The 13772-nt window shown below is 44.4% G+C and overlaps 1 protein-coding gene, 1 non-coding gene and 1 pseudogene across 2 annotated transcripts; all 3 read left to right on the top strand.

Annotated features, from left to right (window-relative positions):
• Nucleotides 1–1163: 1163 nt before the first annotated feature.
• CST9L (cystatin 9 like) lies at nucleotides 1164–4110 on the top strand. Its single transcript, XM_077160704.1, has 3 exons — nucleotides 1164–1445; nucleotides 2992–3102; nucleotides 3802–4110. The coding sequence occupies exons 1-3, from the start codon at nucleotides 1227–1229 to the stop codon at nucleotides 3889–3891; spliced, it is 420 nt and encodes a 139-aa protein (XP_077016819.1). The 5' UTR covers nucleotides 1164–1226; the 3' UTR covers nucleotides 3892–4110.
• A 3464-nt stretch (nucleotides 4111–7574) lies between these two features.
• LOC143680534 (ATP-binding cassette sub-family F member 2 pseudogene) lies at nucleotides 7575–9383 on the top strand (annotated as a pseudogene).
• A 2199-nt stretch (nucleotides 9384–11582) lies between these two features.
• On the top strand, nucleotides 11583–11653 carry TRNAG-UCC (transfer RNA glycine (anticodon UCC)). Its single transcript has one exon. It is a non-coding gene; the product is annotated as a tRNA-Gly (tRNA).
• Nucleotides 11654–13772: the final 2119 nt, after the last annotated feature.

The raw sequence follows: 13772 nt of genomic DNA, 5'->3' as shown, positions 1-13772 counted from the left end.
AGGCATGGCCACTCATTGGGAAGTGGGAAACTGAGGCGCATAGGACATGGTACACAGAGCGTGGCTGAGCTCAGTAGCACTCAGCGATCCTAAGGCAGGCACCCTGTGGTTCCCAGAGGAAGTCAGGTGAATCCAAGGGGATCATCCAACTACTGGAAGTCCCCCAGGTCTCGGTGGCCTCACACCATGAAATGTCAGTTTTCACTTACAGCCCAGGACAAAGAGGGCCAGCCAGAGGATAAAGGAACCTTGCTGCAGGAGCCACTCAGAGACCTGGGCCCTTTTCCTCACCTCCATGGGCTCAGAGTCCCCACCTGGACCCTCCCTGTGTCCCGCAGGCCTGGGAAGAGAGGACATGCAGGACTCCTGGGTGTTTCACAGGCCTGGATGATGACAACATGATGGCCTCCCTCACTCCATTGTCCCAGCTCTATCACAGGCTGCACTTGATGTTCCCATGTGCTGGAAGAAACCAAATGAGCCGCTGAGCATGTAGTGTCGTCTCTGCCACTCTGAGCTTGGGTCCTTGACTTCCTCTTGCCGTGTGGGGTCCTACAGCCATTCCTCTTGCATCTGCAGAAGGTGCAGGTAATGTTGCCACAATCCCCAAAGGGCTGACTCGGCTGCTAGTTACTACTTGTCTTTTCTGGGGTCTCTTCTGGCATGAGGATGCTCTGCCATTGCAGCCAGCCTGCAGAACTGAGGAATGAATGAAAACCTGGGGAGCAGTCTACACCCCCGAGGAGAACTGTATGGGGAGGTGGTTGGACCATTTCCCAGCCACTTGACTTGCATGTTCGCCCTTGGCAGCTCAGCCATTTGGCCCTGACCCTTCCCAGCCTTGTTGCCCCTCTCCCTGCTGGCACTTCCGTGGTTACCTCCCACCAGTCCCTCTAGCACTTGTATCCTTGTCTCAAAGTCTGAGTCTTGGGGCACAGCTGGTACAAATCAAAGGCCTCCGAGTCCATTCGGGCACTGGGGGCACAGTGTGGCTACAGAGGGTCTCCAGGCACACCACCCTTCTCACTTCTGCTCTTCCCTTTACTCCTGCACAGAAGATAACTTTACATGACTTGGCATAGAGGAGGTGGAGTCACATTGGGGGAGGCCGAGGGTGTAATGTCCGAGGGGATGGCCAGGAGGGAGGAGTTAAGCACTGGACATGTGCCTGGGGAGGCTCCTGTGGGAGCTGGAGCAGCCAAGGCCACAGCAGCCAACAACCCACCATGCCCAGCACGCAGCGGACAAGGGCTCTGGCCAGGGGGGTGCTCCCACTCCTCCTGGGGCTCCAGCTCCTGGGGACGCAGGCCTGGCTTGGAGACCAGAACATTGTGGCACGTTATTTCCCAGCCACAGTGGAGTATGCCTTGCACATGTTCAACGTCCACAGCAGGGACACCTACGCCTACAAGCTGCAGCGAGTCCTGAGCAAGTGGAGGGAAGAGGTGGGTCACAACTTCGCTACTTGCTCAGATCGGCTGTGACACGGTGGGGCCGGGGGGGTCCCATCCAGGAATTCCGGTTCACCATCGGAAGTCCATGCTCGAGGGAATTTCGACTTAAGTCAGTTCATTTCAATTTTGTAAAAGATTATTCTTGAAGATTTTTAAATGTTTTTAAGTCTTAAAAATATTTTTAAGTCTTTGTCAATTTTATGAGATTGTTTAACTGAAGAATGACTTCAAAATATGGACTATTAAGTAAATGAAGATATCGGTAAGGCAAAAAGTTTGAGAGAAAATGTCCACAGACAAGGATTGATATTGCAAGGAAATGTAATAAAATGAGATAATTAGAAAGAGAGAGAGAGAAGGAATAAGGAAGAGAAGGAGAAAGGGGAACAGAGAGACAAAAAGAAGGTGGGAGGGAGAGAAGAGAAGGGGAGTGGGAGTAAAAGGGAAGGAGGGAGGGACACAGGGACAGAGAAAGAGAGAGAAGGAGGGAGGGACAGAAAGAGGCGGACAGGAGAGATTAAAGGCGGGAGAGAGGGAGAGCACTTGAGGATTCAAGGAGTGACAACGATTCTATGTGAGCTTTGAGGTGGATTCTCTGATTTCCACTTGCGCTGAGTCTTGCAGTGCTCCCCATCTTCAGTTTACTTCTTAGGGGACTGAGTGCTAGTTTGTACTCTTCCCCAGATCTTTGTCCTTAACGGGATCCCCACAGAATTCCATCACTAACTTCATCTGGGCCTCAGGCCTTAACTGTAAAGCTGTCTTCCAGAAGGAATCCTTCCAGTCTTCTGTGCCAAAGCCTGTGTGCCAGGAGGGCTAATGAAGCCACTCTGGACATATCAGATGGATCTGTGGTTTTCAAGCTCAGCCTGCAGCCCATTGTGTGGCTGCAGAATCAGGGACAGATGTGTGGGATTGGTGGGAGGTCATGGAATAGAAAGAAAAGGGATACAATGGACAAGCACAGAGATTTTCAGAATGTATTTTGTAATAGGGAAAAATGGTTTCCTGTAACCGTTGTTCCAAGTGTGTGTTAGTGCGTGCACGTGTTTATTCTTCCATGTGACGTATTTTCTGCTGTAGGTCCAGGTGGAAGTTTTGACAACACTGCTGTATTTAAGACCCTCTCTTTTGGGGACCACATAGTCCAGCAATCTGTGGCAGAGCTGGACTCATCTCAGATAAGCAGGCACAGGTAGCTGCTGCCATTCTCTGGAAATGCAGCTCTAGCATCAGAAGTTTGCTGGTGTGGAAGGGGGAACTGTAGCGTGGGTGAAGAGAAGAGGGGTCTCATGATATGTTCATAAAGTGACTCTGTCTTCCCTAGAGCCTCCATTGAACCCACCTGCCCCTTTGTGACTTCCCAAACTAGAGGCAGCTCCAGCCTGTGCTTTACCTCTGGGGAGCAGAAGGCTGGGCCCGTGGGGCGGGAGTGCTGGGCCCTCCTTGTACCAAACACACTGACATAAGCAGTCACCTGACGTGGCAAGCAGGGGTGTCTCCATGTTGATGAGTGTTTGTGCAACTTGTCCCTTAGGCGAATCCTGAATTGGTGTTCTCCATGGAGCTGGAGCTAAGCCGGACGAGGTGTGAGAAATTTGAGGAGGACATTGACAACTGTGCCTTTCAGAAGCCCCCAGGGAACCATGTAAGACTCTAAACTGACCTTCAATCATTTTTACTCAGCTGCAGTGCTGCACAGGCAAACTGGCGAGCGCCTTCCCAAGTGGAGCAGACAAGGCTGGGTGTTCACTTGTGGGTTCCTGGTCAGTCCCAACTTCCCTGACTCTGTCTTACCCTCCCCTCTCAGGCTATCTACATCCCTGGCCACACCGAGGTTCAAACTGCTCTTGGCTCCCTTGTGTCCTAGGCATCTGGCTCACCAAGTAGAGGAGGTCTCCCCTCTGCTCTTCATTCCCTGACTGCCATGCCTGCCTTCAGGAAAAGGAGCCTAAGAGGAGGGATCTCAGGGTATTCCCTGGCACTAATCCACAGCCCACTGGGGATGGAGCTGACGAGGGTTTTACCTCTGGGGAGGGTATCATGCCTCTCTGTCCCATCTCCCTACTTTTGGCCTTGCTGAGATGACAGGGCAGGAACTGGGAACTTCTGGGGCAAGTACAATTTGCGCCCCGGCTCTGGGATTAGCCCCACTGTGAGTTAGCAGCTCATTGGGATCAGACTACATGGGACAGCCTGGGGGATCCCAGCAACTGTATCCCAAGCCGCCTGCCCTGACAACAGGCTATGTCCTAGCAGACACAGGGATGGCTGTTTGTTTATGCCCATGCCACCAACTTTCCAAGCCTCTTCCGTCACTTACTCATTTATTTAATTGCTTCCTCAGACCATTGGCTGCTTTTTCACCATCCGCACCGAGCCCTGGAAAACAGTGTTCACCCTCCTGAACAGCACCTGCATCACAGGGAAAGCTTGACTAGTGATCACTCTGCAGGCCTGGTCTGCATTGTTCTTTCCTTGGAACCAGCGCTTCTCTCCTAGTGGCTCTTCAAAGGCCCAGCGGCTTCATGTTCTGCTTCGTTCTTTGATTTCTAACTCTCTAGGGCCTCATAGCTGCCATTTTGGATTCTGTACAATTATTCACTTCTCCAGTTTGATCATATAGATAAATCATTAAATGTCAGCATGCTAAGAAGCTTTGTGTGCAGTGGTTTCTGGAGGGAGGGGAAAGGCATTGGGTGGAGGGAGCCACAGCAGGACAGCACTGGGGAGCCTGGGGTGGTCACCACTGAACTCAGGGTCCCCCACACAGCCTTGTCCTGGCCTTGTCCCAGACTTGAATGAATAAGACCCTCCCACCACCTCTCCTGTCTGCTCCCACTTTGACTCTTAGCCTGGACGTGGCCCAATCAGAAGAAGCAGTTCAGAGGAGGCCCTTTACCCACTGTAGTTCCAAAATCTGTTTTCCAAAGAGGTCCATTCTATTCATTCCACTCCACTGGTATTTCCCAGGCTGCTCCTCTTAGAAAGTTTCCTGTGTGATCCCCCCACCAGGAGGGAAATGCGACCCTGGGCCACAGGTGAGCAAAGCCTTCTCCATGAGGGAGTGAGATAGAAAAGCCCACAAGGCCAGCATCTCCAACCAAGTGTGCTCACACTAATGGGTTAGTCCTACTCTGTGGATGGCACAAGTGTGTTTCTCAGTTATCCATTCTCAGTGTGTCTTCTCCATGATGTCTGAGTCTGACATGGACACTACAGTGTCCCCATGTCCTGAGCAGTGTGTGCAGGTAATGGGGCTGCAGACTTTGTAGGTTCCGTGGGACAAACTTTGAGCAGCCTCTTCTTGTAGGAAGACCTCTCCTGCCTTGCCCTGCCCACCTGTACCTGGGTCCTGGGAACGAGCTGGTCCCTTCCTTTCTTTCCCAAATCTGGGTGTTAAGGAGCTGAGTGTGGCCTAGAGGGGGGTGACATGGGCGAATGTGATGCAGAAACAGAGGCCAGAATGTGTTGGAATACGTGGTCAGTAACATCACTGGCCCCAACCCCCAAAGAGGTCAGGGACCACAGGCCAAGATGCAGTGCTGGAGATTCGACTGTTCTTCAGAACTGAGAGTTTAGTCAGGACTCTGTACCCTCCTGCTCCAAGCCCTTCAGCCTCTATCTTCTGGCTATTCACTGGAGGTGATGTATGCTTGGCTAACTTTACAGCTGGGCACCAAACATGGTAGTGGAAGGAAACATCTCAGTGCATGTTCTGGATTCTGTGCCGTGGATCTTGGCTCACCTGCTAGGGCTACTATTATGAAACTTTCTTGATAGTTCCTAGGGGAGCCAGGGCTGGACACAGCCCTGAGGACACAATAACAACAGGACTGAAAACCAAATAACTATGACATGAAAAAGTTGGGGAGGTCGTAGAAGAGGCAGAGGGCCTTTCCCCTGGGAGACAGACAAAGGGTAGAAGGGGCTGGAGCTGGGGGAGGGTAGGGAGTATCATGAAATATCCACAGGGACTGCCTTCAGGCTGCCAGGACTTTATCCTAATTGTGCTTTTTCTCATGACTCTCACACATCCCAGAAGAAAGTGTGCAGTGGGGAGAGTTGGGAAGAAGTATGTAGATGTCTTCGCAGAGTCCTGCAGAAGGAGGGGTCTTCAGGTTTACGGGTCAGAATGAGCACACCGGTGGCCCTTCTCTCTCTGCTAAAGTGTTTATTCAGTTAGAATAAAGATATCAAACAAGAATGCCTCCACACCAAAATGCAAGCACTGCTGGGCAGCACGAAGGGTGGCTGAAGTTTGGATATACAAAGGCCATCTGAGCACAGTGAAGAAGAAAATAGAATCAAGCAACCAGCTACCCAAATAGCCATTGAAGAACTGACTCCTGCTTGCCTCGGAGCCTCCAGACTAGATGGGATGTGGCATGCATGGCAGTGGGGAAAAGCAGGGAGATTGGGATGTGGGTTTATTAAAGGGTTGGCTACAAGCTTAACTTCTGGATCAGCCAAGGTAGACAGAAAATCAGCAGGAAACAGAGGAATTTAAAAACACATTTATGAACATTACTCCTTAAGTATGTTTTAGCAATGTGTATTAAAAATCCTTAAGGGATGACAAGCTATTGGAAGTATAATTTAACTTCTCGGGACTTTGCCTATCAGGAAAACAATAAACAGATATACCCACATACAGATAAAGAGAAAAATATTCATTATGACTCTGCTTGTAACAGCTAAAACTTAGGGGAAAAACCCTAAATAATCAATACTTTGGTATTGACCAACTATTAGAATGCACTCGTGCAGTGACATAATCAACTGGTGATATAAATATGCCTTGAAAAAGCCTCCCTAGAAATTTAATGAATAAAAGGACAAACTTTCACTTGCTTTCTCTCACTCTGGAGGAAGATAGAGACTGGAGAAGGACTGCACAAACACTGAATCAAAGAAACAGAAAAAATCTCAGGTAGAAGTCTGTCCCACACTGCTGGTCAGTTTGTTTCCTCTCCCCTCACCAGTCCTGGTGAGGGGAGAGGCAGCATGGCCCCAGGTCCCTCTTCCTGGGATAGAGACTGTAGACTGAGTCACAACAGTGAGTCAGAACCCCATGCATATCCGGGCACTGGGACCTAAGTTCACACTGGAGCTGAGGAGTGCTGCATACAAAAGGGCCTAGGGAGTGGGGGTAGAGGGAGGAGAACATCGTCATAGAAAGGCTGGTAAGAACTGTTGTGACCAATCCAGTTTTAGTTGACTGGACCACCTAAAGAAAAAAATGGGCTTTTCTCAAGTGATCCACTTTTCTGAATTGACCCCATCTGGATCCCCAAAGCTGGATTTCCTAACAGGGAAGAAACTGGAGGTAGGAAATCCTCTCAGAAAAACCAAAGTAGGGATGGTGGTGGTGTTAAATTGAACTGCTGTAAGATAGGACAGTTCCCAGAATTGAAAAGAGTAAGGAAAATTGGTCATTGATTGAGGGGGAGAATTTAAACAAATCATAGGAACTAGGGAAAAAAGTCTGTACATAAAGAGAACAAGGCAAGGTGCTGCCCCCTGAAAGAACAGTAGCCCACGCTGTGCTACCAGAAATGGAATGGCTTTTAAAATGGGGAATTTAATAAGTTGCTAGTTTACAGTTCTAAGGCTGAAAAAATGTCCCAGTTAAAACAAGTCTATAGAAATGTCCAATCAAAGGCATCCAGGGAAAGAAACCTTGGTTCAAGAGGGCAGTGAAGTTCAAGGTTTCTCTCTCAAATGGAAAGGCACATGGCAAACAGTCAGAGTTTCTTTCTCATCTGGAAGGGCACATGACAAACACAGCATCATCTGCTAGCTTCATCTCCTGGCTTCCTGTGTCATGAAACTTCTTGGGAGGCATTGTCCTTTTTCATGTACAAAGGTCGCTGGCTAGTGACTCTGCTTCTCGTGGCTATGTCATTCTGCCTTACTCTCTCTGAATTGCTTTTTCTCCAAAATGTTCCCTCTTTCATAGGACTTCAGAAACTAATCAAGACCCACCCAAATGGGTGGAGACACATTTCCCCAATCCAGTTTAACAACCACTCTTGACTGGGTTACATCTCCAGGGAGACGATCTAATTATAGATTCAAACACACAGTATTGAATAGGGATTATTCTGCCTTTACAAAATGGGATTTAGATTAAAACACGGCTTTTCTAGGGGACATACATCCTTTCAAACCTCCTACCTGGCCAAGAGGAAGGCAGCCCAAAAGAAGGAAGCTGACAAACAACAACAGTGGCCCAGAAAAGGGGATGAAGAAAACAAAGATGTGTCACATAACCACAAATGGCAGAGGAGAACAATGAGGAGGCCAATGGCAGAAAGACCACAGAAGTGGATTTGCTGCCTGAGGAGCGAGAGACTATGAGAAAGCTGCTATTTGTGCTGCCACTGGCATCCTAGCCTCTCTTCTCAACAGTACTGATGTTCACATTATCAAATTCTCACTCACTTTTTTTTTATTTGCATGGGCAGGCAATGGGAATCAAACCCGTGTCTCCAGTATGACAGGCAAAAGCTCAGCCACGTGGCATGCCCTCATTCACTTTTCATGGTTAAGGACTGCTCAGTGACACCAAACTGGAATTAAACTCAGGCCATCACTATGCTTTATTGGTTTAAATGGAGTTGGAAATTTTATGCTGCTCTGTTATTGGGAAATATGATGTGCTTATTCCTAAGTACGACATCGACCACATGACTTGAGAGATGCCTGCTAGTGATAAAGCACCCTTGTAGTGTGTGATGGAAGTAAAAACAAAGAGGACTGTGCTGGAGAGGAAGGCTGAGTGGTTGGTTCATGAGGATGTGGAGTGTGAGAAACTAATGGAGCTTTATGAGCTCCTAGAGGTGCTGGATGATGACAAGGCAGAAATGAAGGCCTCACAGATCTTGCATGGACTGGGTTTCATACCTGCTATGCTGTGCGAGAAGCTGACTTCAGCGGGGGCTGGAGCATGAGGACTGCCCTTGTCTGAACACTTTTTATCTAACCCTTCATGCTTCTCCTGGATGAGCCCACCAGCCACTTGGATCTAGACGCTTCCATGTGATTGGAAGAAGAACTCAGGACTTTTAAGTGCACCTTGGTCCTGGGTTCCCATTCTCAGGATTTTCTGAATGGTGTCTGTATGAATATCATTCACAGGCACAACAAGAAACTGAAGTATTATCTTAATAATTATGATTATAATTATTAATTATCTTAATAATTATGTGAAAATGTGACTGGGGCTGGAGTAGAAGCAGATGAAGGGGTTTAATGGGGAGCAAGGTCAGATAGCTCATGTGAAAAGCTACATTGTTAGGCCTGGTCATGGCAGTTCCAAGTTGGTCTGGCAGGCCCAGAGCAAGAAGATGCTACAGAAAATGATGGCATCAAGAACTGACAGAGAGGGCCATTGAATGCCAAGTCACTGTTATTTTATTTCCTACCATGTGGCAAGATCCCTACACCTGTCATTATGGTGCAAAACATGAGCTTCAAGTATACAAAAGATGGGCCTTGCATTTACAACCATCTAGAATTTGATATTGCCCTTGATGTATGGGTCCCCTCTTGAGCTTGATGGAGCAGGAAAATAAACTCTTTTGAAGCTGTTAACTGGAGAGCTACTACACACAGACGGGATATCCAAAAACACTCTCATATCAAGGTAGGGAGTACCATCAGCATTTACAAGAGCAACTGGACTTGGATCTCTTACCTTTGGAGTACATGATGAAGTACTACCCTGAGATTCAGGAGAAGGAAGAAATGAGAAAGATGATTGGGAAACAGCAGGTAAGCCCAATCTGGAACCTGTCATATGGACAGAAGTGCTGAGTGTGTTTGGCCTGGCTGGCCTGACAAAACCCCACATGCTCTGGATCTGGTCCATGTAGTAGCTTAGGATCCTTTTTACTGTGGATTTTGCTGATGTTGGAAGAATAACCCCAGCCCCACCACCCTCATTCCTTTCTGCTTCTGGCTTGGAGCTCTGGACCAGAGTGTTAGGCCTGGTCATTATTTAAATAATTATTTAACAGTTTAATTCTAGACCTGCATGATATCTGCAAAGCATCCAACAAAGAAAGAAAAAGTCAAAACAAAGCAAAACATCAAAAACCAAACAACAACAACAAAAGACAGAACAGATCAAGATTACTGGAGAAAAGACAAAAAAAGGACAGCTTTCTCCTGGAGGTGAAACAACTGCACTCAGAGGAGTTTCAGAAGTTGTACAATGAATCAAAAATGTTCAAACAAATCTCCTAAATCAATCCAAGGGGATGAGGGAAATAAGCATAAAGAGATAAAGGATATTAAGAAGACAATGCGTGAGCATAAAGAATAATTTGAAATTATAAAAAGAAATATAACAGAAATTATAGGGATGAAAGGTACAATAGTAGAGATTAAAAGCACGTTGGAAGCATATAACAGCAGGTTTGAACAGGTAGAAAAAAGAATCAACAACCTAGAAGACAGGGCAATTAAAATTGTACAGTCAGAACAGGTAGAGAAAATAAAAGAAAAAATTGAGCAGTATCTCAGGGATTTGAGTGACAGCAAGAAGCACACAAAGATATGTATAATGGGTCACCTAGAAGAAGAGGAGAAGGGAAACAGGGCAGAAACAATATTTGAGGAAATAATGGCCCAAAACTTCACAATTCTTGTGAAAGACATACATATACGTGTCCAAGAAGCAAAATATACTCAAGCAGGATAAATCCTAATATATCTACTCTGAAACATAAACTAATTAGAATGCCAAATACAAAAGAGAAAAGGACAATTCTGAAAGGAGCAAGAGAAAAGCAATTCATCATATACAAGGGATCCTCAAGACTAAGCGTTGATTTCTCATTAGAAACCATGGAAGTAAGAAGCTATTTGTATGACATATTTAAGGTATTGAAAAAGAAAAACTGCCACCCTAAATTCTTTATCTGGCAAAGCTTTTCTTCAAAAATGATGAAGAATTTAAAATATTAACAGATAAACAGAAACTGAGAGAGTTCATCAACAAGACACCTACGTTACAAGAATTACTAAAAGGAAAGAGTGACTTGGAGAAATTTGAAGAGATGAAGATTATCAGTAAGGGTAACTAAAGGCATAAATCTAAAACCTAAAAATATTGTATCTTCAATATACAACTCTATTCTTTAATTCATATAAGAATCAGAATACAATTGAACAAGAAAAAAGCATATTTCCTGATATCGGATGTGCAAAATACAAAAAGGTAAAGTGGGGAAAAAACAACATAAAGAGGGATCACTGAGGGATATGTGAGCAGAGGACATGTATGATATTGATGCTAAGTTGGTGTCTTTTCAAATTGGTAGATTATAGATATAGGTTGTGTAATAGAATGGGTGAAACTCCCCAATCAAAAGGCACAGGCTGGCAGAATGGATAAAAAAGCATGGCCTAACTATATGTTGTTTACAAGAGACTCACCTTAAACACAAAGACACAAACAGGATGGAAGAAAGATAATCCATGTGAATAGTAGCCAGAAAAAGAGCTGGAGTAGTGATACTTATATTGGACAAAATAGACTTTAAGTCAAAAGCTGTTATAAGAGATATTTCTTTGTATATATCAATATATATTAACAAAAGGGGAAATCCACCATCATAAATATGTAACCAGGGTGCCCTAAAATACATGAGACAAACACTGGTAAAACTGAAGGGAGAACTAGACATCTCCACAATAATACTTGGAAATGCCAATACACTATTCTTATCAATAGATAGAACATCTAGATGGAAGAACAATAAGGAAATAGAGAACTTGAACTATATGATAAATGAACTAGACCTAAAAGAAATATACAGAACTTTGTATCCCCAAGCAGCAGGATATAAATTCTACTCAAATGAGCATGGATCATTCTCCAGAATGTGCCCGGGGCATAAAACAGGTCTTAATAAATTTGAAAAGACTGAAATTATACAAAGCACTTTCTCTGATCATAGTGGAATGAAGCTGGAAATCAATAACAAATGGAGAACCAAAAATTTCATAAATATATGGAGGTTAAACAACGTCCTCATAAGCAATCAATGGGTCAAAGAGGAAATTTCAAGAGAAATCAGTAAATATTTTGAGACAAATAAAAACAAGAACATGGGTGCATAGGTGGTTCAGTGGTAGAATGCTTGCCTTCCATGCAGGAGACCTGGGTTCGATTCCCAGACCATGCATCCCCCCAAAGAAAATACAACATATCAAAACTTATGGAATGTTCATTTCCCTGACAACGCACCCCCCAAACAAAAACTTATGAGATGCAGCAAAGGCAGGGCTGAGAGGGAAACTTATAGCTCTGTATTAGTTTACAAGCTGTTGGATTACATATACCAGAAATGGAACTGCTTTTATAAAGGGAATTTAATAAATTACAAGTTTACAATTCTAAGCCTATGAAAATGTCCAAACTAAGGCATCCAGGGAAAGATACCTTAATTCAAGAAAGACCAATGAATCTGGAATGCTTCTACCAGCTGGGAAGGCATGGTGGTCCTTTGCTGGCCCCTTGCTCCTGAGTTCCACTGCTTTCAGCCTCTGTTCCTGGGGGGGTTCCTCACTTTGCTTCTCTGGGGCTGGCTTTCATCCCTTGGCTTCTCTTGCCTCTCTCCAAGCTCTAGCTTGCTTAACATCCCATGGCAGTATCTGCTGGGTTCCAAGCATCTCCGAGCATCTGTGACTGTTCTCCACAAGATGGCATCTGTCAGCTCTGCTCTGAAGTTTATGTTGGCTCTGTCACTTCTGAGGTTTCTCCACGTTTCCCCTTTTAAAAGATTCTAGTAAACTAATCAAGACCCACTTGGAATAGGTGGAGTCACATCTCCATCTAATCAAAAGATCATACTCACAATTGGACATGTCACATCTCTGTGGAGATAACCTAATAAAAATTTTCCAGCCTACAATATTGAATCAAGATTAAAAGAACTGCTGCTCCCACAAGATTGCATCAGGATCAAAATGTGGCCTTTCTAGGGCACACAATACTTTCAAACTGGCACAAGCCCTAAATACTTACATTAAAAAAGAAGAAAGACCTAAATTCAAAAACATAACTGAATATCTGGAGGAACTATTAAGAGAACAGCAAATTAACCACAAAGCAAGCAGAAAGAAAGAAATAACAAAGACTAGAGCAGAAATAAATGAAATTGAGAGTTAAAAACACAACAGAATTAACAAAACTGAAAGCTGGTTCTTTGAAAACATCACTAAGGTTGACAAACCTCCACCTAGATTAACAAAGAGAAAAGAGAATACACAAATAAATAAAATCAGATATTAGAGTGGGGACATTACTACTGACCCCACAGAAATAAAGGATCATAACAGGATACCATGAACAAGTGTATGCCAACAAATTAGATAACCTAGATGGAATGGACACATTCCTAAAAGCACATGAACAACATAAACTGACTCCAGAAGAAATAGGAAACCTCAGCATACCAATTACAAGCAAAGAGACTGAATCAGTCATCACAAACCTCCCAACAAAGAAAATCCAGGACCACGTGGCTTCACAGGTGAATTCTACCAATCACTCCAAGAAAAATCAATGCCAATCCAGCTCAAACTCTTTCAAAAACTTGAAGATGAGGGAACACTACCTAATTTATTTTATGAGGACAACATCACCTTAATACCAAAGCAGGATAAAGATACTACAGGAAAATTGCAGACCAATTTCTCTTATGAATGTAGGTGCAAACATTCTCAACAAAATACTCGCAAATCGAATTCAACAGAACATCAAAGAATAATATACCATGATCATGTTGGTTTTATAGCAGGTACTTTCAAATCATAAAATCAATTAATGTAATTCAGCACATAAGCAAAATGAAGTGAAAGAAACTAGATAATCATCTTAATTGATGCAGAAAAGGCACCTGACAGAATTCGGTATCCTTTATTGATGAAAACACTTAGAAAAATAGGAATAGAAGGAAACGTCCTCAACATGATTGATAGAATATATGAAAAACCCACAGCTAATGTCACACTCAATGGTGAAAGACTGAAAGATTGATTTCCCTCAAAGATCTGGAAAAGTCAACAATGTTGACTGTCACCACCATTATTCAATATTATACTGGAAGTCCTAGCCAAAGCAATTAGGGAAGAAAAAGAAAAAAAAAAGCATTCAAATTAGAAGGGAAAAATAATTGGTGCTGAGAGAACTGGATATTCAAATGCAAAATAATGAAAGAGGACTCCAATCTCACACTGTGTACAAAATCAATAAGAGACCTAAATATGAGAGCCAGAGCCATAAAACTCCTAGAAGAAAAT

Source organism: Tamandua tetradactyla, chromosome 1 (genome assembly GCF_023851605.1).
Source record: "Tamandua tetradactyla isolate mTamTet1 chromosome 1, mTamTet1.pri, whole genome shotgun sequence".
In the NCBI taxonomy this organism is placed as follows: Eukaryota; Metazoa; Chordata; class Mammalia; order Pilosa; family Myrmecophagidae; genus Tamandua; species Tamandua tetradactyla.
Note: the sequence above shows the minus strand (reverse complement) of the source record. Positions and strands in the feature narration are given on the sequence as shown.